The sequence below is a fragment of the Carassius carassius genome, chromosome 8, assembly GCF_963082965.1.
Source record: "Carassius carassius chromosome 8, fCarCar2.1, whole genome shotgun sequence".
In the NCBI taxonomy this organism is placed as follows: Eukaryota; Metazoa; Chordata; class Actinopteri; order Cypriniformes; family Cyprinidae; genus Carassius; species Carassius carassius.
The window spans coordinates 175,300-201,253 of NC_081762.1; the positions used below are offsets into that span (position 1 = coordinate 175,300).

Below are 25,954 nucleotides of genomic sequence, written 5' to 3' on the forward strand. Positions count from 1 at the left end.
TATATAGCGCTTTTCTAGGCACTCAAAGTGCTTTACACAGTCAGGGGGAATCTTCTCATCCATCACCAGTATATAATATAAATAAAGCAACATTATATATATAAAGCTCTAGTGTTTACGGTAGTTATTATTTCACATAAATGCTCGGGGCATGAATCTTAAAACAGCCATTGCTTTACGTGACAGCCACACATTACTGTATCACCTTTAACCCTAAACATGTACGATTCTGCACACTGTATCATATTGTGCTTTAAATATGTTAAGTTCATAAGTTCAGAATGCCAGACAAAAATAGCACAGCATTAGTAAAGACAGAGTAAAGAGTGTGTGTTGCATGTGAACATGCAGAGACAGATGCCAGCTTCAGACACTGCCTTGCATCATTCACTCTTAAACTTTATATTCATGGAAACAGACTGAGGCCAGCGTCTGAACTGCATGTCGACGCGACTCGATCCTTCCAGAATCAACTACTGTAACCTCAAACATCTTCAACCAAGACCAAGACAAACAGAGCATTCAGATGATGATGAAACTCACTCTTTCAGAAGAAATGAACCGGTCCTTTGGTTTATAATTCATAATGCAAACAGCCTAGTTCATACAAAGAATATTCAGGCTGTGGAGGTATCAGAGGTTTGTGAAAGTCTGCTCTCATTGTGGCATTGTTCAGGATCAAGTGAATCAGTAATCAGAGGAACAGGAGTGTATGTCTAGATGTGAACTGGATTATCATGTTTCTGTGGAAGCAGCTTCTTCAAAGCTCTTCTGACAGCCATGAGTTCATTCTGCTGAATGTGTGTTGCTCAACTGAAACAGTGCAAAACGAGAGCTACGTCGTCTTCATCTCGACTGCAGCTCTTTGTGGTGAAATCTTTGTTCTAGCATCATTAAGCTGAGGGTCGTCCTCTGAACAGCAGCTCTCGTCGTGTGTTTCAGGATCTCACCGTCCAGATCTGGAGCTTTCAGTCTACCGTGTGACTGATTCAGTCTCTCTGTTGTGCTGGTTGGCTTGTAACCCAGACACCTTCTCTAAACTGAGCTGAATCTTGGCAGCGGCCCTCGGTTCATCTGAGGACAGTGAGTTGGAAAAGCATCCGGTGTGATCCGCAGGCTTACTGAGAGGTGGCTGGTGTCCAGCGCTGATGAAACACGATGAAGGCTGTGACTGATGACTGTCATCGCAGCGAGCGAGGCTCATCCATCCTGCAGAGGAGTCACTCATACAGTATTTAATAAACAGACTTTGATTCCCAGCATGCCTCAGTCAGCCGCTGTTTCTCAGCAACCGCAGGCACAAAGCCCATCATCTGATAATCCCACAGTCACGAGGCTCTTTGATCTGCATTTGTACAAAGATGCACACATAACTGAAATATATCGTTCTCATATGTGACTTCATACAGTGTGACGAGTGCATTATTAACACCGTATTTTATTTTCCTGTTTGACAGCTGCTTTGACACACTCTGGATTGATTAATAAAGCGCTATATTAATAAAGGTGTCTTGACTTGACATTATGGGATGGCAATGCATCGCACACTCTTCAACCAATAACCTTTCACATAAAAACAGAAATGAAATTAACTCTTCTCTTCATTCCTCCTCTTGATTTCATTGCGACTGTTGTTTGAAGTTTTTTGGCTAAAGTGTCTGCTAAATGCATAAATGTAAATGCAAAACACGGAAAACAGAATTATGGATCATAATAATTCAAATAAATCCGTAAAGAGTGTAAATGTGCCACACTAATACAAAAACACTATTGATGCAAAGCAACAATGCAAAAACAGAAAGTTGTCAATATGAATGTTAATGTGAATTGTTAACGTACAAAGAAACCGTTGGGTAATTTACAGATTATATGAGGCACTAGTGATTACATTCGTCTCAGAGAGCTGGAATGAAAGGCCTGTAACCCCTCATCTCAGTTTCATCAGCTCTTATTGTATTTCCTGAAATGAAAGACTCGGTCTGGAGATCTGCACAGAATTATTCATGTCACAGTGACTATCTACATTCTTACCTCATGAGAACATTTACAAAAGAGCAAATCACTTAAAGTACTGTATATTTAATGTCATAAACCGATATGAATAAACAGACTTCTGAGAGTGTGTAACACTAGGACATACTAGTTTGTCAAATATTGAGAATGGTTTCTATAAAGCGTATTCTCCTGCAAAGAATTTTCCTCGTGACTGACATTTTATAACGTTCAGCAGAAAACTCAGCATTGTGAGGCCCGATGTACAGCAGCTCAAAGTCTGTAAGCGGATTTCCAGCACAAAACAATCAAAGCCTTTAATTTCCTGCGGAAACATTTGAATAATCTTGCATTAACGGCTGGACGAAACACTCCGTCACAGTCACACTCCTAATTACAGGCTTGCATCACAATCACACTTGGACTAAAGAGTCTAGACAGAAACAGCACAACACTGTGAGGACTGTGAGTGACTCCAGCGTTACATGGGACATGTGTACGTTATTATAATTAGAATAGTTCAAATGATCTCCAGCATTTACATTTTGGGGTTTTTGGGGCCGGATGATGTTGGGTTTCACACTGGATTAAACACTGCTGTGTTGTCTGACCATCTTTCCCTGAAAAATGTAATGTTTTGGTTTTGTAGATTTTTTTTTACTTCATCAGAATGGTACGAAACTTGGTAAAGGTTTTGACAAATCTTTTTTTTTTTTCTCCATGTCAGCAATAATGTGCCAAGTGTTTTCTTTAAAAAGGGGATCAAATATAAGTCTTCCACACAGTCTCATAGATTTGCAGTGTTTCCATCACGACCACTAAACAAACACATCTGTATCGTCCAATCACAGCTCAGATCAGACTATCACTGAACAACACAATGGCATGAGATCTTTTAGTTTTTCAATCAAATAAATGATGAAAAAAAAGTTCCCTTTTTAACACATAATCCATGAATCATTGATTTTGCCATGACTACGTAAATAATACATTTTCCACAATACATTTAAGTGACAAAATATGAAAAATGGAACCAACACTGAAAAAAAACAATTGGTAAGACGGTAACAATAAGGTCTCATTTGTCATCATCAGTTAATTAATAACATAAACTAACAATTAATACATTTATATTACAGCATTTATTAACCTTTGTTAATGGTCACATTTGTGTTAGTTGCATTAACTATTAACAGATACAGCTTTTGATTAATAAACGTTGAGATTAACATTAGCTGAGATTAATAAATGTTGTTCAGAGTCAGTCCATGTTAAGTATTTAACTAATCTTAAGAAATTAACCCTTATTGTAAAGGGTTACCAAAATATACATTTTTAAAGTTGTAAATAAAGGTTACTGGAGCATGTTTTAAAAAGAAAAACATATTTCATTCTTTCTACTTTTTAAGGTCTATATTTAATGTTTAGTTCAGTGTTGCCATTTCTTTAAAATTATTTGTGGCATACACTAGCAGTGAATATTTCCAAGTAAATCCCAAACATGAGTGGGTTTGAGTTTCTCACCGCGCCTGGAATGCAAATATAACACCACTGCAACCGCACTGCAATCTGCTTTCAACCGCGGGATATTAATACAAGCAACGTGAAGCTGGAGTCAGTAAACAGATGCCTCCTAATGACGTAATGCTCTTATCAAGCCTTCACCAGTGCGGCTTCTTTCATATCCACACTGTAACTGAGTCACTTTTCCAGATTTGAGCCTTAAATAACAATTTCACCAAAATTAATCTGTGCATGATGGGTAAAAGTGTTTGCATAATAATATGACAGTGCATGTGTTTCTCCTGAGACAAAACTTCATCGTCATCATCATCTTCAGCTAAAGTAATGTGCTCATCATGAGTGACACAATCCCCATCAGAAAGACTTCACATGCAGATCTCTGATGACTGATGACTTCAGAACTGCTTTCTGGTCAAACTGATGTTCACTTTCTTTTCTCCGTGTGCTACAAAAGTGTTTTGGAATATTCCGATCAACTAATATACATGTGTGTATCTGTATTTCTGTGTTGATGCAAACACCGGTCAGAGGAACATGCTGCAGGTAAAGTGTGTCTGATATTTCATCACATGTTAGTTGCCATGGGAGACAAAGTCCCGCCTGTCTCTCCAGCAAATCAGCATTTTCATCAGAAGAAATGAGCAGCTTTATCATGTGCTCCTTATGCAATCAAACCATGTGTGTGTGTGTGTATGTGTGTGTGTGATTGTGTGTGTGTGTGTGTGTGTGAGTGTGTGTGTGTGTGTGTGTGTGTGTGTGTGTGAGTGTGTGTGTGTGGGTGTGTGTGTGTGTGTGTGTGTGAGTGTGTGTGTGTGGGTGTGTGTGTGTGTGTGTGAGTGTGTGTGTGTGTGTGTGTGTGTGAGTGTGTGTGTGTGGGTGTGTGTGTGTGAGTGTGTGTGTGTGTGTGTGTCAGTGTGTTTGTGTGTGAGTGTATGAGTGTGTGTGTGTGAGTGTGTGAGTGTGTGTGTGTGTGTGTGTGTGTGTGTGTGTGTGAGTGTGTGTGTGTGTGTGTGTGTGTGTGTGTGTGTGTGTGTGAGTGTGAGTGTGTGAGTGTGTGTGTGTGTGTGTGTGTGTGTGTGTGAGTGTGTGTGTGTGTGTGTGTGTGTGTGTGAGTGTGTGTGTGTGTGTGTGTGTGTGTGTGTGTGTGTGTGTGTGTGTGTGTGTGTGTGTGTGTGTGTGTGTGTGTGTGAGTGTGTGTGTGTGTGTGTGTGTGTGAGTGTGTGTGTGTGTGTGAGTGTGTGTGTGTGTGTGTGTGTGTGTGAGAGTGTGTGTGTGTGTGTGTGTGTGTGAGTGTGAGTGTGTGTGTGTGTGAGTGTGTGTGTGTGTGTGTGTGTGTGTGTGTCCGGCTCGATCCTCTATAACACACTATCATGTCTCTCTCGTCAGCTGTCAGGTCTGCAGTGAGACACAGACGGAGGAGCACATGCACAGAGCTCTGAGGTCGAACGAGGACAAACTAAACCTCCCTTCATCTGCGTGAAAGACACAAATCATATGCTTTTCTACAGCTCTATTCACACACACACACACACACACACACACACACACACACACACACACACACACTTGCATAGGCGTAATGGTTTTTATACTGTGCAAACTGTATTTTCTATCTCCTTACACCTAAACCTACTTCTCACAGGAAACGTTCTGCATTTTTACAATCCCAAAAAACTCATTCTGTATGATTTATAGGTCCTCACAGTGACACACTTCCCCATGAGTCTGTGTGTATTAAGGGTTGAGTCCCAGTTTTAAAGCGGTTTAACATAAAATCACGATGTTAATTTTTATGTAAATATTGTTATGCCTTATAGTCGTGTCTATCAGATTCGAGCGGGATGATAATAAAGTTACATTTTGCAGCGTTATAACCGTGTATTTCATAGACCTCTGTTGTGTGTGTATTAAGAGTAGATGCAGACCGAGCCGAGGCCAGAGCTTGAGCTGCTCTGATCTCACAGATGAAGATCATCAGACTCAATCTGCTCTCAGTAATGTGATTCTCCGCAGGAGTCTCTCCATCTGCTCGCCATCATCTCTGACGCTCCTCTGATCGCGTTACAAACACAGACAAAAAGGATGTGAAATATTAGCCCACAACACAGATCGCTGGTCGTGTTCAGCTCCTGTTCCTACAAACACATCTGGCTTGAATCTGATGTGTGGAACAATGTTCTCATAAAGCTATTCCTCTGTCCAAACTAAACACACTGTGGTCACCAGTTTAACCTGTTTTGTGGTAAAAAAAAATGTAATAGTCTATTTTAATAATTTAAATGTCCATTTATTATATATCCATATATTATATATATTGTCTTGATATTTATTTATGTTAAACTAGTATACGCTGCTGCACTAGTGTTTCCAATAAATCAGCTGAGAGAGTCACAGGAAATCTTACATCTTTCTGTCTTCTGACCAACATCCTCTTTTGGAAAGTCTTTTGCTATGTATGCCAATGTGAAAGCAAAAACTCTACATTTGTTGTAGTTTGTGTTTCACACAACTATTAACAAATAATACACACAAATATAGCAACGTCTTCTTCTGAAAACCCCAGAGATGTGAGCAGGGTCCATGGGGAAGACATGGCCTTAAACGTTAAACTTATTTTAACATTAGAGGCGTGTTTTTAGGTCTCCATTTAATGCGTGTGACGCAACGCATCTGTCAAACGTATCCATCAAGATCGTGTTTACAGAGAGCTATAAAAACAACAGATTAGAAGCAGAACAGAAACTGATTTCAGTGTGAACTTAAATCAGCTGGACGCTTCGAGATGTTGTTCAAGAGTTATCGGCTTCTCTGTGTTAATTATAAATCCATAAGAGAAATATAGCACGGTTTGTCTCGGGTCTTTCAACGCTTGTACGTGAAACGATCTGTGAGACTGAATTACTCAAAGTAATTATCCAATCTGAACAAACACTGCAAGGCGGTGTGATGACAGCTGAGCTCGTCGTGATGTGAAATCTGGAAACGGGTTGGCTATAAAAACGATGTATGATCTGCCTAGTTACAAACAAACCATCAAGATTTACAGCTAGATTTACTGTAAGAAACCTGATGAGCAGTTCAGTCCTCATCTGTATCTGTATTTCATCACTTATATAACAATAAAGTCTTGGTTGCTTGTTTATCATAAGCAGGTTTTCACTGAAATCGAACCCTGAGAATCACATTAAAATCACACATCTGAGACCGAAGCAGCATTTCAACTCAGATCATGAGGACCATCAGGATCAGAAAGAGTTACAGGTTACTGGATCAAACCTTCAACCTTTCACTTACCAGCCCTAAACCACTAACCCTCCCAATGACAGAAACAATTCTTTAAAGGAGTTTTTGATCCAAAAATGCAAACCTCGGGCCAGATTTTCATTTTTGGCTGAACTCCTTCTAAACTACATCCTGATCTGCTAGAACAAAACATAAAAGATTTCAATGTGAGGAACCCAAACGCTCTCCAATAATTCTCCTTAGATGACTATAGAAGAGATTATGAATACATCTGCAGGTCTTTCTCTCAGTTCACCCATTAATAACAGAGATGTGAGAATGTGGACTTACTGATAGGTTTAGAGGTTCTTCAGAAACAAACCTCAGCCCTGGACAACCAGAGACGAGAAACAAATCACTTTGAGTTATAAACACCTTCATCACGCAGGAAACAACTTCAGAGTTGCCCACAATGATTAATGCATCTAACTTACTTCACTTAAGTGACTCTAACAGGCTCTGAAAGCTCTCTGATTATGATGCATTAACCTCTTTACTGTAAATCACGTCCAACACTGTTTGTAAACATGGCTTCTTTCTTGCTTTGTCAGATCTTTCTGATCTGTGCACATATAAATCATCATCTAATATCTCTGACCCTAAATAACTCAGAAGTGATTAATAAAACATCACGGTTAAGGAATTTAAGTGTGGTTTACATTGTAAAAAAATCACTTCATTATCATTACATACAGCAGAAATCCTCCCAATAATGTATGAGAGGTTGTGTGAGAGGGTGCTTATTAGACAAAACTGTCCCCACTCAATACAAATATTAATAACACACACACACACACACACAAATGAAGTGTGCCATTGGTGTGTCCAGGCCTGAAATGATTGCTCTGATCGTCACATTATCTGCTCGTGTCAAAGATGTTTCATTGATGAATGTGATGCACTCAGGAGTAGAAGGATACATTTTATAACACGCAGCTAAATTATTATTTTCTCCTTCACGTTTTTGCTGATGCTACTGTAAACAGTGTGTTTTTATGTAAGCAGAACATGGAGGGATTTCCAGAAGAACAAAAGACACATTCAGAATCGTGTCGCTGGGGTTTGATTGCTGGAAATTCACTGAAGCCTGAGACAAAAGTGTAGTTTTCTGCTCAGGGGTCAATGAGTTCACAGCTATTTTCAGCTGGTCCTCTGATCTTCCTACACTTCACCGAGACATCGCCCTGAAGCCGTCACGAAACACACCGTGTTCAGGGAGCACATGCAAATCAACTGATCACTGAACTGACTCCACTCATCACTCTAACGACACACGCTCATCAGACGCTCGTGCTGATCTCTCACCTGCTCCCGGTGTGACGTGTGACGGATGACGCGCGCGCTGCTGGAGAACCGACGCACGCAGAGAATAGAAAGAGGTACCGGAAGAAATCTTATGATGTAACAAACGTTTTTATTAGATTCTGAACTATTTAACGTTCAAAGGTGAGCACGTGAACACCCGGAGAAAGTGAAACATGTCCCTTAACGTTATTCCGAGTATAACCGGTAGATGGCGACAAAGACCGTCACCTGTCCATCTACAGATCACCGATTCAGACACTAAACATGATCAACACACATCGAGATTTACAAGAATACAGGTTCAGTATCAGCTATTGTGTATGGCATAATTAAATATGTGTCATTGGGCTAAGAAAAAAATACATCTAAAAACAAGTGTAAAACAAGACATTTTACATTTGCAGAACATTGATTTAAGAATGTTCTGATATTTGTACTATAAAACAAAAATACAGAGTTAATTTATTTATTTTTTGCAGTGAATGCAACATTTAATTCCATGCCATTATGAATGTAAGAGTTTTTAAGGCCCACCGAAAACCTGTATAAAAAAACAAAAAAAAAAACACTAAATAAAATGCACAACCATACTGCCAAGACAGCATGAATTCAGAAGAAATATTAACAGACTACGTTGTTCCTGGAGTTGAAAACAATGGTTTATTTAGTGCTACATTAATAATTTGTTCGCATGTACATATGTGCATGAAAAGTAAAGATTACAAAATGCTCAGGCTCAGGATGAAAACATGACGATAACGGCTAGCTCGTGAGTCGTAACACGCAGTGGTGAACCGTTCATCCGTTCACCTCCATTAAACCAGGTTATGTGTTACGTGTCACTCACGCACTGATAACTAGACATAAGTGAGAACCATTCACTTCACCAGTCTTCTGAATGAGAGAGAGCCGTGAGTGTTGTACGTTTAATATATGCATGTATTCCAACAATAAAAACCATGATATCCTACAGCTGTTCTCCACACTGAGACCAAAGCACCCAACCTCTCGTCTGGGTCTCATCCAGACGCACGCATCAGCTTCATATGGACGTGTAAAGCCTGCTGTAGTTGCTCATCTTGATGTTCTCCGGCAGGATGATGTTGAGTGAATGCTGCTCGTGGTCAGATGCTCTCAGGAGCTGATCTCTCTGCTGTCGCACCAGCTGGCTGTACTTAGTGTTGGCCATCCACGTCTCACAGCGGGGGAAGAAGACGATGCCCGTCGTGACCAGGATCACCACACAGGTGAGGAGACCCAGAACAGAGAAGCAGATGATCTGGCTGCGGGTGACCAGTGGACCGGACGGCTGGAGTGGCTCACGCTCGGATGGACGCAGGAGCTTGTGGAAAGTGTGAGCTGCTGCAGTGTGGTGACCCGGACCTAGCGCTCTCGCTCGGGGCTTGGGCTTGAGCTGGCTGACATGGAGTTCACAGGATGGGCCGGTGAATCTGGGCGGGCAGACGCAGCGGATCCGGCCGAGAGTGTCGTTGGAGCAGGTGCCTCCGTTCATGCAGCGATCGCTGGAACACGCAGAGAGACTGACGTCACAAACCGGCCCGGAGAAGAGCGGCGGACAGACGCAGGTGTAAGTCGGGTCACGCTGGACGCATCTGCCACCGTTTACACATGGATTGGGCTCGCAGACATCAAGCTCCATCTCACAGACAGAGCCAGTGAATCCAGGTGGACAGAGACAAGAGGAACGGCTGTCAAAGCCACTCGTGTTCACACAGGTTCCTCCGTTCTGACAGCGAGAGCTGCGGATGAGAGGAAACACGTCAGACATTCACCAACACACACACTTTCTGTCACTTCATGCAACTAAATTCAAATTGAAATGACGTGAATAATGACTTCTGTAGAGCTGCTCCACAGCTGAATTTGAGTTTGTGTCATATTTGATGACGTTTGCATCACTGATTCTGGTATTTTCCTGTTTGTTACTAAGAAGCTGCTGTGAAACAATCTGTATTGTATAAAATGTTATAGATATTAAGGTGACTTGACCTTTTGTTTGGATGCCAAACTTTATGTAACATGTTAGTTTGGTCATGTGAGGAGAGCTGATGCCATACAGCCATTAAAATACACTTCCAGATCAGTTCAAATTAAAATGAAGTTAGTTGTGAAAACAGCTTCTGCATCATTTAAGCACAAACACAACTTGGTTTGATATTTTGCATCCAATGCAATGAAGTTCAGACATAGGTGTTTAAGTGTAAAGTAAAGATACTGTCTATTCATTTGTCTCATCTAATCAGAGGTGTACATGCTTGATAAACTGATCTAGCATTAGTGAGCACCTGAGTTCTTTGTAAAGGTCAAATAAGGATGAGTAATTAATGGCAGCATCGGATGATCTCACGTCAACAGCAGCTTTATGTGACTGATATTTTCTAGTTTTTCAATCCATAGATATTTAACAGAGGAAATGGTCTGTCATGCCATCTCTGTTTTACCCGTTCACTGAACACAGTCCTTTCTTCAGCTGGCAGTTTTCCCCTGTGTGTCCAGGAGAACAGAGGCAGACGTGTCCTCCTCCTCCGGTCTGCACACAGGTAGAGTTTCCCGAGCAGGGCTTTGATGAACACCGGTGAACCTCTGAGAGAAAACAACAGATTCACATTGTTACCGTCATCACAGCACACCTCCAGCGTTCACACAAATGTTCTATTTCAAAGAATTCTGGCCCTGCAAGTTCATCTCTGCTGGTACTCCTTAATAAGGTCATGTAGGACACTGGACCTCGATCGCAGCGAGCACCCGTCCATCCGCGCTCACAGACGCACTGCCCGGGTTCTTCACACACTCCGTGAACACAGTCAGGTGAAGGAACACACTGATCACACACCGCACCGCGCCAACCTGCTCTGCACCTGTAACACACACACACACCTGCTTTACAACACACATCCATACTAATGTCACTGACCTTTAACTGCTTCTTAAGAACATCCATAAAACATACAAGAGTCTCTGGAGACTTCTACTGATAGATTAAAATCTCTCACACACTGACAGCATTCAATTGTTACTAAAAAGGTTAATGACATCTAACACACACAAACACTCACCCTCACACACACACACACACACACACACACACACCTGCATTCTCCAGACTGCTCACAGAAGCCGTGGTGTTGATGACATCCAGCTCCACATTCTGGACCTAAACACACACACATTACCGATGAATAAACAGTGATGTGTCCAGAGTCTGTCATATATCACACTTCAACACATGTAGTTGATTGACAGCAGTAGAAACGCAACAGATACTGATGATCCGCGTCACTAAATCAGTGAAGTAAGAATGACATAGTATAGATATTAATATCGATATTTCACCTTGAGCAGAAACAGACGCGCAGAAGAGCAGCTGAAATGAGAATCCGAGCCGGAGAAATACATTCATCCTCCCGCAGCTCGATCCTCGATCCTCCGCTGATAATCACCTTCACATGATCACACAAACTTACCGCTGCGCGCGCGACCTGGGCATCGCTAAACTAAACTAGTCCTCCAGACTAGAACTCAGAGTGAAAACAAACTCATCTGAGAAAGTCTGCGATGGTCAAAGCGAGTTTGATCCGACTAAACCTCGGCGAGCTGCTGCTGCTTCAGTCTGACACACGAAACTAAACTCCACCCATCAACACCATCACCTACCCACACAGAAACGTCATTGAACTAAACTCCACCCATCAACACCATCACCTACCCACACAGAAACGTCAGTGAACTAAACTCCACCCATCAACACCATCACCTACCTACACACAAAACTAAACTCCACCCATCAACACCATCACCTACCCACACAGAAACGTCACTGAACTAAACTCCACCCATCAACACCATCACCTACCCACACAGAAACGTCATTGAACTAAACTCCACCCATCAACACCATCACCTACCCACACAGAAACGTCACTGAACTAAACTCCACCCATCAACACCATCACCTACCCACACAGAAACGTCAGTGAACTAAACTCCACCCATCAACACCATCACCTACCCACACAGAAACGTCACTGAACTAAACTCCACCCATCAACACCATCACCTACCCACACAGAAACGTCATTGAACTAAACTCCACCCATCAACACCATCACCTACCCACACAGAAACGTCATTGAACTAAACTCCACCCATCAACACCATCACCTACCTACACACAAAACTAAACTCCACCCATCAACACCATCACCTACCCACACAGAAACGTCACTGAACTAAACTCCACCCATCAACACCATCACCTACCCACACAGAAACGTCATTGAACTAAACTCCACCCATCAACACCATCACCTACCCACACAGAAACGTCACTGAACTAAACTCCACCCATCAACACCATCACCTACCCACACAGAAACGTCAGTGAACTAAACTCCACCCATCAACACCATCACCTACCCACACAGAAACGTCACTGAACTAAACTCCACCCATCAACACCATCACCTACCCACACAGAAACGTCATTGAACTAAACTCCACCCATCAACACCATCACCTACCCACACAGAAACGTCAGTGAACTAAACTCCACCCATCAACACCATCACCTACCCACACAGAAACGTCACTGAACTAAACTCCACCCATCAACACCATCACCTACCTACACACAGAACTAAACTCCACCCATCAACACCATCACCTACCCACACAGAAACGTCATTGAACTAAACTCCACCCATCAACACCATCACCTACCCACACAGAAACGTCAGTGAACTAAACTCCACCCATCAACACCATCACCTACCCACACAGAAACATCACTGAACTAAACTCCACCCATCAACACCATCACCTACCTACACAGAAACATCACTGAACTAAACTCCACCCATCAACACCATCACCTACCTACACAGAAACATCACTGAACTAAACTCCACCCATCAACACCATCACCTACCCACACAGAAACATCACTGAACTAAACTCCACCCATCAACACCATCACCTACCCACACAGAAACGTCATTGAACTAAACTCCACCCATCAACACCATCACCTACCCACACAGAAACGTCAGTGAACTAAACTCCACCCATCAACACCATCACCTACCCACACAGAAACGTCATTGAACTAAACTCCACCCATCAACACCATCACCTACCCACACAGAAACGTCAGTGAACTAAACTCCACCCATCAACACCATCACCTACCCACACAGAAACGTCATTGAACTAAACTCCACCCATCAACACCATCACCTACCCACACAGAAACGTCAGTGAACTAAACTCCACCCATCAACACCATCACCTACCCACACAGAAACATCACTGAACTAAACTCCACCCATCAACACCATCACCTACCCACACAGAAACATCACTGAACTAAACTCCACCCATCAACACCATCACCTACCCACACAGAAACGTCATTGAACTAAACTCCACCCATCAACACCATCACCTACCCACACAGAAACGTCAGTGAACTAAACTCCACCCATCAACACCATCACCTACCCACACAGAAACATCACTGAACTAAACTCCACCCATCAACACCATCACCTACCCACACAGAAACGTCAGTGAACTAAACTCCACCCATCAACACCATCACCTACCCACACAGAAACATCACTGAACTAAACTCCACCCATCAACACCATCACCTACCCACACAGAAACATCACTGAACTAAACTCCACCCATCAACACCATCACCTACCCACACAGAAACATCACTGAACTAAACTCCACCCATCAACACCATCACCTATCCACACTGAAACGACATTGAACTAAAATTAGCGCTTTCTCCATTTTTGAATTTCTGTACAGAGAGGTCATGCAGTAACGTATTGATCTTCTACTGTTCACACGTCTTCACGTGATGCGAATTCACAGGTCAAAGTTCACCAAACTTGAACTTTGGAACGCAGCAAAATGTGAAATTATTTGCATGAGCTTGTGTTTCCGTCTGACACATTCGCATGCGTATGAATGGAAGTCAATGGAACAAAAGGTGACTTTCTGAACTGTCTGAACTCTAAAGATGGGTTCATATCATAATCTATGTCAGTCATGATTTAATTTGTCATGAGCATGTTTTACGTGCTCTCTGAGGCTATTTTCCTGCTGCTGTGGCTTTAAATGGCTACAGCAGCTGTAAGTAGAACATGACTGCCTGACCTCTACATGTCTGAAATTGAGCAACAGCACAGTATTAATACTATAGATGTGGAAAAACTAGTGTGCTATTCTTAGGACAGCCTTAGTTTTAATGCTCTTCTTGATAGTGGAAAGAATTCTTACTGAAGGAATGGGTGTCCTAGCAGGGAAAAGATTTCTTGCCAAATGTCTTCAAGCACAGGGCAGTTTATCTCTATTCTCAGCAATGACCTACATGTGCTGCATCTTACTTCTGGATGTAAACAGTGATAACCTCGCACGTAAAAACAAGCCGTCTGTGAAAAAGCTCCAATACCTTAGGATGAAACCACGAGGGGACTGTAAAAACAATTCAATCTTGTCACAGGCAATATATCCAACTTCATTTGAGTTTGTTTTATAACCAACATAAGAGCTGCCATGAAACAGCTTTACATTCAGCTTATTAGAGGACAGGGATCATCCATTGATCTGCAGCACTTTGATCTCATTTGAGATCTGTTATTTTCCTCCATCCCGAGGGTCTCTCCAGCTCAACAGGATGCCGTGGACAAGTGGTCATCAATCATTGATGATTGATTACAGCAAGAACAGGGAAAATGAACAAATGAACAGCGGCACTGAAGGTGACGCTCGACCTCACTGGCCTTCATTTGGAGTTATTATAACTCAGCGGGACAGACTCCTTAATGATGTTAGAGAATTCAACATGCTAATTTTATTTATAACCCAATGCGGTAGTACTGAGATGAGCTGATAATAACTAATACAACCAGCAGAGAAAAGATGACAACAAATGACCTGCATATAACTGTGTCATAAAATAAAAAGAGGTAAATTCAGTCTTGACATTTTGATGGAGTCTGCTGTAAATGTGCTGTAGATTTACAGCTGTGAGTGTAATAGCCAGCTGATGTGAGACGGACCATTTAGTTATTCCACACCTTTAGTGAAGAGGCTGTACATCTGTGATCTCGTCTCTGGAGTAATTCTGAAAAAACATCTGGATTAAAAGATCAAATGCATGACGCGGGATAATTAAGTTTGAGTGCCACTTAATCTTTGTTTGATGAGTCTCATTGGTTCACTTTAATTTCATTTAATTAGCCTACTATAATTAATATCATGCACATGTTCATTTTCAACAGGTGTGCTGAAAAAAGAGAAAATAGCAGGTCAGACAGTTTGAGTGATGAGAAATCAATGCCATCAAGCCAAATATCACACATGACCTCCAATAAACGTCCCATTTTCCAGCCAAGAGATGCCTTTCATGCTTGAAAATATAAACCTTTCCAGAAACACTTAAAGGTAAAAACGAGCTCTTGGGTATCAGTGGCAGTCCTGTTAATTGAGTTTGATTTAATGAGCTGACATTAGACCCAAAGACCAAACGAACAATTCCAGTGTTCCATTATTCATAGTTCTCCATTGAATCTGCTGCAGGAAAAACTCTCTAAATCAGATCACTGAGTCCAGGGCAATCAATGTGTTTTTCTCAGACATAAAGGATGTTCATTAGTCTTGAGTTATATCTTTCTATGGCAGAACTTACCCCCCCCCCACCCAATTCAAACCTTTCTGAATTGTTTGTTGTTGTTGTCTGACAAAACATATGAGAATTTCAGCTGTCGTTTTTCAGTACTCACTGACTACATTGGATAGTAGATGATGAGTCCGTGTGAAAATCCTCCATTGGTAATGATTCTTGCATGAGAAGAGTCAGACTGGTCTCTATTCATACCCACAATAGATGTAGGGCTTTGAATCTTATCCAGTTTTCATGAGTCCCAAATCAAAGCCTGATTTTCATGCCAAAACATGCATGCAGACACACACACACACACACGCGCGCGGATGTAACTGCAGAAAGAAGTGACTATAAGAACAATCCAAACCTGTAAGTGAAAGTTAGCATGTGCAATGTTAAAGTTTTGTGGTGATCCTTTTAGAAACAGCAACCACGATTTGGCTTTTAATCATTTTCATTTATGCATTTAGGAGATGTTTCTATCAAACACAACATTCAATAGAAAAACAAGCATTTTTTTACAGAGCAAAAAATCATAGTGTACAATGCCAGATTCATTAGAACCAAACCAGAGCAGAAGAGGATGAGTTTCTGTGATAACAGACTATAAACGTGTTCCTGTAGCTCAAACACAGAACATGGCATTACAGGCATGGCTTTGATTCGCAGGGACACGACACATCGACACAAACTCTAACTGGAGTGTCCTTTGAATAGGATTTACAGTAGTCTTGTATCATTCAGAGAATCAGCAGAAGCATCATCACTGTTCTCCAGCTGTTTCTGCTGTAACCGTGTTCTTCTAAACAGTAAAAGCTGTTCTGCAGAATGTCATCAGTCTGTGTGTGAGTGTGTTTCACCTCTGACGTGTGTCAATCTCTTATTATGAAGCGTGTCTGCCGTCTGAATACTGCTGCCCTACTGATTCCTATTGAGTGTTTGTTTGCGTCTGTTATTCAGAGCCGGAATATAAAGCTATTGATTTTATTTCCTAGAGGAGCTTCCTGTGGAGGGACTTCAGAACATGCTGTGTGTGTGTGTGTGAGTGTGTGTAACCAGCTGCAGTCACAGCATACTTAATTTCATAAGCCGCTCTCATCATTCATCATGTGAGACGTGTGTGTGTGTGTGTGTGTGTTTCCAGCAGGATTATAATGAAGCATCAGGATTCAGCAGCAAAAGTGACAGAATGAGGGCAAAACGCTGCTGCGGCTCCATTCACAGCTTCCATTTGTTGTCATAGAAACCATGCACAAAGGAGGAAGAGGAAGATGAAGATGTGTTTGATATGATGGCCAGAGATTGAGGATGATGCATTATGCAACACATCGTTTAATTGAACATCAAGTCAAGTTACATTGATTTCTGTAGCTGATTCCCCAAAGCACACCATTTGAAAGCAGCTTTATAGAAAATCATGATGTTATAATATCTTAATATCTTCATGCCATATAGTCACATGTATCAGATTAGAGCTGTGACAGTATGGGTAAAAAGGATAGATTTTTCTTTTATGCCAAAAATCATTAGAATATTAAGTAAAGATCATGTTCCTACCATAAATATATCAAAAATGTATTATCATTAGTAAAATGTATTGCTAAGAACTTCATCTGGACAACTTTAAAGGTGATTTTTCTCAATATTTAGATTTTTTTGCACCCTCAGATTCCAGATTTTCAAATAGTTGTATCTCAGCTAAATGTTTATTATTCAGCTTCTAGATGATGTATACATCTCTATTTTCATAAATCCTGAATAGGAAAGAGTTTTTTGCAGGAGAGTCAAGGACGATCCCAGATGAGAAGCAGACGCTGGAATCATCAGTATTCAGCAGCTTCAGGAGCTCCAGACACATGGATCACTTCATCTCATCTCTCAGATCCTACAACAACAGCACCATGACAATCAGTTTGTTTGTGAGCGATTTTAAAGGATTTAGCTGATTTTAGTCATAAAATGCTTCACAGTCTGTCGTGACACTCAAAGCTTTTAATAATGAGCAGTAAGATTCTGTCCGGTGTGTTGTTATCGGCTGAAGGTCTCCATGAACACACACTTCATTAGTGTTAAAGCAGCGATGAATCAAAGCATCACGAGGTGAGATAATTACCAAGTGTGTGCTCATGATTTTACGTTCACCTGCGCTGTAAATGACAGACGCAATATTTCTGCAGACTGAGACTAATGATTATTAGGAGTCTTAATTGGCAGATAATTCTTGAATATTAACTAGACGTTGCACAAATACATTTTTCAATCTCTCTTTGTTTGACATCATTCATTAGAAAATGAGATTTCTTATCTGACGCAGAAGAATCACACTTTATTCACAGGAACATTAATCACGACTGATGAATCCTGCTGCCTGATTATGAGGACAGTACGGTGCAATAATTATTAGATGGCTTTTGATAAGAGATTGATTAAAGCAGGATAAGCAGATATGAACGGTTTTCCATAATTAACTGTATCTACTGTACAATAACCTCCAGTTCACTGAGCGTCTGATCTGTACAGAGACACATGAGCAAAAAGCACAATCAAAGCCACTTTAAAATGACCAACATGCTCGATATCAGCTGGATTTCCAGTCTGTGATGATTATTCATCAAAGCATCAAAGCCTTCGACCTTCAGTGATTTGTGTGTGTGTGTGTGTGTGTGTGAGAGAATGTGGGTTTAATAGCATGAGATGTAAATCCATATGATCTGAGCAGGTTTTAATAAGTACAGTAACTGATCTCATCACAGTGATTGTCATTCACACTTCAAATAGGACCACAGCTTGACTATCAGAAAGCCCTGCTGCTGAAAACTCTTCATCTTTTTAACATTAACTTGGTTTACTGCATATATACCTCAGAATTAATTCATATCTATCAGAAGATCTGTATTCTCAGAGATATACGGCCGATGCTCACATGAATCCATTGTTGCTGTGTTCTGTTCATCAGTGCATCTCTCTTGTGTGTTGTAGCTCTGAAAAATAATTGGGTCCTGGTGGAGCCAGTCTTTATACATATGTAGGCAGCGGTTGTCATGGCAACTGAGGGAGCGACCACATTCTCCTGCTCTATTTCCAGACACACACACACACTGATGTATATCAGAGAGAATTAGATCTCACTATCTCATGAAGAACAGGATCTAATAGCAGGTGCATCTGAACACTTCCATAAACAGCCTGAAGTTTCATGACACCTGTGAGCTTCTCCACGCGTTCAGATGCATCACACTGATTCACAGGGTTTTACGGTAGTAACATCACACTGCTGGACATATGATGATCTCTGTGACATTATGAATGTGTGTATGTGTTTTTGAGAGTATAGTTCACACAGTCAAATATTTTTTTAAAAAGGAAGTGACTCCCTCATTTGTATGATGAATAATAAAATGCACTGTTCTCTGTCTCTGCGCATGTCACAAAATTCTGGAATAGAATTGTACACTTCTAGAAATATTTACTATTATTATTATAATTATTACCAAAATTGTGAACAGATATCATAAGAGATTTTTCTGTATTTTAACTGTTGCTCCAAGGAAAAATATTTTGACATGCTGGATAGTCATTTCCTTTCCTCAAAATAAATGCTGCATTATTATATAATATATTTTTGGACTGTGCTAAATTGACAATAATTGCCTACAGTTTCCTAAAGAATGTGTTGTGATGACCAGAAGTGAATGATCGTAAATGCCTGAATATGAAGAGGTTTTATTTTTTATTATCTATTCATATTTTTTCTCTCTTTGTTTTGGAGAACTTTGCATTTTAGGTTTGTCTCAGTTATTCTGAGCTCTTTTTTTGGAAATATGTTCAAAACAGACTAACAGACACACAGCTTTTCAGCGTTTGTTTATAACATTTAGAGAACCTTGCCAGAACATTAGCTAAAGTTCTGTGAATGATCCTTGTTCTCTGTTTATGTTCCTGTAGCTCAAACATTAGATTATGGAGCTAGTAATGCCAAGGTTAAGGGTTTCATTCCCAGACAAAGCAAGAACTGATAAAATGTAAATGTGTACCTTGAATACAATAAATCACTTTTTATGAAGGTGTCTTCCATATGCATGAATGTAAATGTATGTATAGATAGTGTCAAGCTCCAAAAGCAACTAAAAGCAACATAAGAGTTTGTGCTAAACAATGCATGTCATAGGGGTTTGTGTGAGGAGCAGGTCTAATTATTTTCAGCCTGATACCTGTGCAGTTCAGTGCTCAATGCCATATAAGGAAAAAGAGGTGGAGCAGAAACGGTGCACACATTTCATTGGCTCTTGTATGTGTCATCACAAGGCCAAACTTGAATATGCAGAAGCTCAAATGAGAGCTCAAAGTGAACACAGATTCTGGCCCCAATCCGTATTCAGCGCTTCTTATCTTAACAAACCAGTTTAATGAGTGTCTGATGTTGTCCAGTAGAGAACCCTGAAGCACACTTTACAAAAGATCAGTTTCTGTTGAGATATGTACAGTATATGACAGGTGTGTGAGAGTTCATAACCCCTACAGACCCTTCATAAAACAGCTGCATTGATTTTGAAGCATTATCCCCAAAATGAAGTGGACAGCATTCATTAATGCAAGCGATCTTGATATCATGCAACTTGTACATTGTATTTTGAAAACAATAGTGAAAGCGCACACACTAAACTTACTTGCCAAAGTGGCCAAAATGTTATTCATTATTAGCTCACAGCCACATTAGCCATTGCTTACCATGACAAATCTTTGCCAAAACTGTCCCAGATACGTTTCAATGTACCTGGGCCACATTTGCTGAAACATATGTGGACCGGATTTGGTTTACACCCTGATTAATCTTTGTCGATAATGACACATTTTTGCCGAAGGTGGCCCACATTTGGTTGGCAATATTTGGGTCATAATCAATGTTTACTACATGGGACACTTTAGGGTCACATTCAGATTACACACCGCCATCAACACTGCATCTTTTCCTACAGAGGCACATATGTGGTTTGATACATTTGGGTTTTTCCAGTTTACATATGGGCCACTTCAGGCTTACATCCATTTTGTCCTGGCCATTAGAAGGCCAGCAGGGCCATATCAGTGACTTAAGTGGCCCATATTCACATGCTATCTGGGAACAATTCACATTTATCAAGATTTAACTTTAAACTGGAAGCTTTAGAAAAAAAAAACTGAAAAAAAACTGAACTGAAGCTGAGGTCATGGGTTCCCACATAATTGCACTGCAATCGAACTATACATTTTTTAAATTAATGCATTGAACTGAAGAAATGTCCAACTTGCACTGCAGACTAAGTTGCTTTGAATAAAAGCATCTTGTCAAATGCATAAATGATGTATTAAGATGAGATAAATCATCTGAAGTCTCAGTAACACTAGAGATTTGTGTTTGTGTGTATTGCATTGATATCTGCTGATATTAGTGTGCACAAGAGACTCGAGTTAATCAGCGCTTCTGCTTATGACCGTTCAGATTCAAACACAGTAAAGACACATGCACAGAAGTTTCTGAGTATCTGATTTCTGCTTCTTCTTTAAGACAGTTATTGATCACCACTAAAGCATTAAACAAACAGCGATCATCTGCGTATGTTTCTCGCACTACAGGAGGTTTTGCTCCATTGACTTTAATGATCGGCTCTCACGGCAGCTGAAATTCCCTTGAGATTCAAAATCTTTTAACTTTTAGGAAGATTTTTACATAGAGTATAGAAAAAAAACAAGGGAGTACTGTGGCAAAATGGCACCATGAACAACAAGCTAATCTAATCTTCCTTATGTCTGTTTATTTCTACAGTTCTACAGCAGATGAAAATATGGGTATTCCCCTATGAAATCAATTCATGTTTTTATTGCAATTTTGTATTGTCTATTTTATATATATATATGCTTACATAACCCAAACTACTTTAAAAAAGGTAAAATAAGCATAATAGTAGTACAGAGGTTTTATACACACTGTTGGTGTTTGCACACAGACACTCTCCATGCAAACAGCAGCACAGAGCGGACATCATCTGAAATCATCCTCAGCAAGTTCAGTGTTTGTGTGTGTGAGACAGACTCATTTGCGCTGAACTCTCCATGTGCTGCTCAGCATATTGCTTAAGGGTCTATTGACGTGTCTATTGATGAATCTGCCAGCCTCTCTCACTCCGACAGTTCAGTCGTCACTCATTCTTAACAATGTTCCATTTAATTGTCTCTTAAATTCATGTGACTCCATAGGCATTCAATCACCAAAGAGCCTGCAAAATATATGTTTTAGGTGCTTTAGGCTGCAATTTCTAAATTGCCTAAAATGAAGGTTTTGGCTTTGCTTTCCTATTGATGATCTCTCCCTAATCTTCTTACATTATATGTAAGTTTTATTTGAATATATTTGGCTGTTCTCTGTATATCCTACTTTCTCCCAAGCCACAATTGGTTGATTATGTACAATTCCTGCATGCTATTGGTCAAACTACTTTTCAGTCAATACCTTCAGCAAGTATGGAAACATTAGGAACACAAAGCCTCAAACCTGGACATTTTAGGCAATGTGAAAATCTGACCAGGACATATGGTCAAAACCAGTACCTTTGTGATATATCAGTTTTCCCTTACGTGTGTTTGTCAAAGTTTTGAGAATGAAGTAAAATTTTATTACTGTAGCTTTACTTCACATCCTTTTCCCACACCTGCTATCCCATTGCTTTAACTAACTACATGCACACCGACAGCCTTCAGTCCATAGTATAAAACTTAAAAACAGAGACATCATCAAGCAGCCATACTGATCACACAGTCACCCCTAACACTGTAATCAACCACTCCAATGAGGAATCGATTTGTGGAACTCAGGTTCTGCCCCACATACCGTCCATCATGTGGCATCATGATCAATGGCCTGTTTTAAAGAGCAACTGACCTGGAAAGTTAACCAGGACTCTAGTTAGATTCTACCAGAATACACATAGAGGGTTTGTTTGCACCAGCAAGACTGCATTTTCTCTTTTGACAGGTGTCTCCATATTCAGAAAAATGGTTGGTGCATGTGCATGTTTTAACAGCTGTATGCATTTGTCCCTGCAGAGCTGAGAGAGTGTTTGAGAAAGTGTGTCACCCTCAAAGAGTTCAGCCGCTCGTCACGGGAGGTAAATGCATTTAGGTCGACTGTGCAAGAGAGGACTGGGGCGTGAAAGCTATTGAAATCTGGCTAGCCCAGCTCATCATGGTCCAGTTTTCTAAGCAAACCAATAATGGAGGTGAAAATGCAGAATGGCTCATCGAAAACAGGACGAGGGGTTACGGTCAACGGGACAGTGTCCACCCTGAAGAGGCAGCCGAGGCCCAAGACAGTGTCCAGCAGGCAGGAACGCGGCTCCTGTTCTTCAACAGCCTCTTGTCCAGTGTTCTCAGGATGTCAGAGCGACCTGGACGAAAAGCTGCAGCCCCGCTGTCCATCCAGCCTTTCCTCGCCCTCCCTGCACAGGCCTGGTTCCACCTCCAATCTGAAGGGCTCTATCTCCAGCATGCAAGGTTCCTTGTCGAGCCTAAAGGGTTCGGTCGTCAGCCTCAAGAGCTTTCCTACCTCCTCGACACTGCAGAGCTCTAGTCTGAGCCTGCAGAGTTCCAGTCCAAGCCTCCGGAGCTCCAGCTCCAGCCAGCGCAGCTCCAGTGAGGACGACAGCTGGGACACCAACAGCTGGAGCTCCGGGGCCACATGTCTCCTGCGCAGTTCTATTAAGCAGCACAGTGAAGAGGTTTTCCGGGTGCGCGCAGGCTCTGTGAGTCGACCTGAGGGTACAAGTGATTCCGAGACAGGCTACCAGAACTCCGACAGCTGCCAGGGAAGTGTGTTGGGATCGGAGAGCCAGGAGGGAGCGGAGCAGGTCGATGCGGGGCGGAGGGATTCATCATCAAGTCAGGAAACCTCTGGTGCTTCAATGGCGTCATCCAACTTAGAGCAGAAGATTGAAGAGAAGCTCAAGTTTTCTCAGTTTCTTGATGAGGTTACATGTAGGGTCCTGGAACCCGAGTGTCTGCAAGCCTTCGGAGTGCCCATCCGTCAGAAGGAGCCGCCTTGCCCACAAACATCATCTCCCCAATGCCTAAACTTAACCCCAGTTTCCAATCCTTGGTTTGGTTCCAGTAGGGATTTTGCCTGTAATTCCAGGGACAGTAATGTGTACAAGTGGGCCAAGTGCATGCCAAGCTGCAAGATTCTGGATGCCAGTGAAACCCTGAGAAGGACTCAAGAGGAAATGGAAATGTTAGGAAGGACCTACCTAGAGACTGACATAGACAGAGTAAGGAGGGAAGATGAAGTGAGTTCCACACATCTACGAGACATGGAGAAGAGAACTTTACAGACTAGTGGAAAATCTTCTCGTGGATGCCCGAGTCTTGTTTCAAAGCGCTCAGACGGGGCACCACGACCACCGCACCGCACCACCTCACTCCCGAGACCTGCTGTGAGCGGCATCATGGTGAGTCTCTGAGAAATTAACCCTTATACCCTCTTGAAACCTTCTTTTTGTTCAGCGGCTCAACACAAATGACTTACTGCATATGTGTTGTTCTAACATGTCTTTAGTTCACAGAACCAAGAGCTGAAGAGCAATAATAAAAGGTTTTAAAACAAAGAAAGTAGGGAGTAAGCTTGACGAATGTCTTGAGACCAAAAGACCTGGCACCCATAGTGACTAAACTAAATTTACGAATCATTAACAATCCTAGATGATCTTAGGGAATAATTGGTAATTTTTTCCTGTTGCTTTTTGTTTACTTTCTAAAGGAACTGGTTTGGATTCTTCTGCTGTATTGGTATGACAAGTCATTAAATGCAAGTTACCTGACTTAAAATAAAAATAAAATATATTGTCCTTTAAAACAATGTTCAAGGCATTTTATCAAAGATTATTTTGAGGTCACAGGAGTAATCGAGCCCATCTCTGCTCTGTGACAGCACTTATTAAAAATACAACAGCGTTTCCTATTATTCACACTGAAGTCGCCGCTGTCTGGACACACTTCTCTCACCTGACAGGGAACAGCAGCCATATTAATAATTCATTTGATCTGTTTTTTATGGAAGTGCTCCTTCTCAAATGCCAATCGTAAAGGCCGTGTAGTGCAATAACAATAAAATGATACGAATCGTGGATCGAGTAAATAATTAATCATAATCTCTGTGTTGCATTACAGACAGTGAGACCAAACTGAAGTAAAGCATAGTGAGTCTGGGCTGTTTCAGCTCTGGTGGGCGGATGCACATGTTTCTCAGATCTTCTGGATAACAATGTGTATGATGGGATTTTCTCTCTCAGAAATAAATGCATTGAGGAAACAGTGTGTGACAGGGAATGATGGGGGTTCAGCTGTGAGCGGAGTTACTCAGTGTTTGTGTTTATTGTTGCCATATGACAGTTTGGTTTGTGTGTTATGAAGACATAAGTCTCAGATTAAGGCTGCTCGAGGTGTCAGTGCACTGAAACTGGATAACGGCGCTGTGTGTGTGTCTGTGTCTGTGTACCTGGTATTGCCACCAGTAAATTTTGACCTTGTGGGGACATTTTTTGGCATCCCTATGAGGAAAACATCTTATAAATCATACATAATGAAGTGTTTTAAAAATTGTAAAATGCCTGTAGTTTTGTGTGAGGGGAAGGTTTAGGTTTGTACAATAGAAAAACCATTATGCCTATGAAATTATGTCTATGGAATAAAACATGGATACCAAAGTGTGTGTGCATGTATGTTTGAAGTCGAGTGCTTACATTATTGTAGTTGCATTGCGAAATTGTATCATTGACACTTTCCATTTCTTTATTCACAAACTATTACTTGCTTTCCTCAGATTTTGCGTTAAATTCTAATTTCTAATCGCCACGCGATCTCTGCATGTTCTTTCTTTCATAATATATGCAAATATGTTGCGAGCTGGTCTTCACATTTGTACTACCCAAACGAGCGTGTTTAATTAACAAGCAGTGTTTTATGGTTCATGAATACAGAAGGATTCTGTGATGTGTTGATGACAGCTGTCAATCACGTGAATAACCTCAGTGTTCTTCATGTGTCTCTTCAGGTTTCTGATGGAGACGCGAGTAGCAGCAGGTAAAGAGGCACCTTCTTTTCTCCTCTGTCCTATCCTCTCTT

At 41.2% G+C, this 25,954-nt stretch overlaps 2 protein-coding genes across 3 annotated transcripts; one reads left to right on the forward strand and one right to left on the reverse strand.

The window, feature by feature from the left end:
* Positions 1-9,073: 9,073 nt before the first annotated feature.
* LOC132144581 (protein delta homolog 1) lies at positions 9,074-11,778 on the reverse strand. 2 transcript variants are annotated; one of them, XM_059555144.1, is made up of 5 exons: positions 11,458-11,778; positions 11,215-11,278; positions 10,852-10,982; positions 10,566-10,707; positions 9,074-9,863 (listed from the first exon to the last, which is right to left on the reverse strand). In XM_059555144.1, exons 1-5 carry the CDS (start codon positions 11,522-11,524, stop codon positions 9,146-9,148), a joined length of 1,122 nt encoding a protein of 373 aa, XP_059411127.1. In that variant the 5' UTR covers positions 11,525-11,778; the 3' UTR covers positions 9,074-9,145. The 2 variants fall into 2 exon arrangements, with proteins under 2 accessions (XP_059411127.1, XP_059411128.1); XM_059555145.1 differs by lacking the exons at positions 10,852-10,982; positions 11,215-11,278.
* Positions 11,779-22,791: 11,013 nt separating this feature from the next.
* On the forward strand, positions 22,792-25,916 carry LOC132144836 (uncharacterized). The gene is made up of 2 exons (XM_059555401.1): positions 22,792-24,282; positions 25,884-25,916. The coding sequence occupies exons 1-2, from the start codon at positions 23,053-23,055 to the stop codon at positions 25,914-25,916; spliced, it is 1,263 nt and encodes a 420-aa protein (XP_059411384.1). The 5' UTR covers positions 22,792-23,052.
* The last annotated feature ends 38 nt before the right edge of the window (positions 25,917-25,954 follow it).

What these genes read in the sequence shown, in the direction of transcription:
- LOC132144581 (XM_059555144.1), bottom strand. Translation starts at nt 11,524, where the DNA reads ATGAATGTATTTCTCCGGCTCGGATTCTCATTTCAGCTGCTCTTCTGC. An exon ending in CGCGTCTGTTTCTGCTCAAG is followed by an intron (nt 11,279 to 11,457) that starts GTGAAATATCGA and finishes GTGTGTGTTTAG; the next exon opens with GTCCAGAATGTGGAGCTGGA. An exon ending in GAGCAGTCTGGAGAATGCAG is followed by an intron (nt 10,983 to 11,214) that starts GTGTGTGTGTGT and finishes TGTGTGTTACAG; the next exon opens with GTGCAGAGCAGGTTGGCGCG.
- LOC132144836 (XM_059555401.1), top strand. Translation starts at nt 23,053, where the DNA reads ATGGAGGTGAAAATGCAGAATGGCTCATCGAAAACAGGACGAGGGGTT. An exon ending in CTGCTGTGAGCGGCATCATG is followed by an intron (nt 24,283 to 25,883) that starts GTGAGTCTCTGA and finishes GTGTCTCTTCAG; the next exon opens with GTTTCTGATGGAGACGCGAG.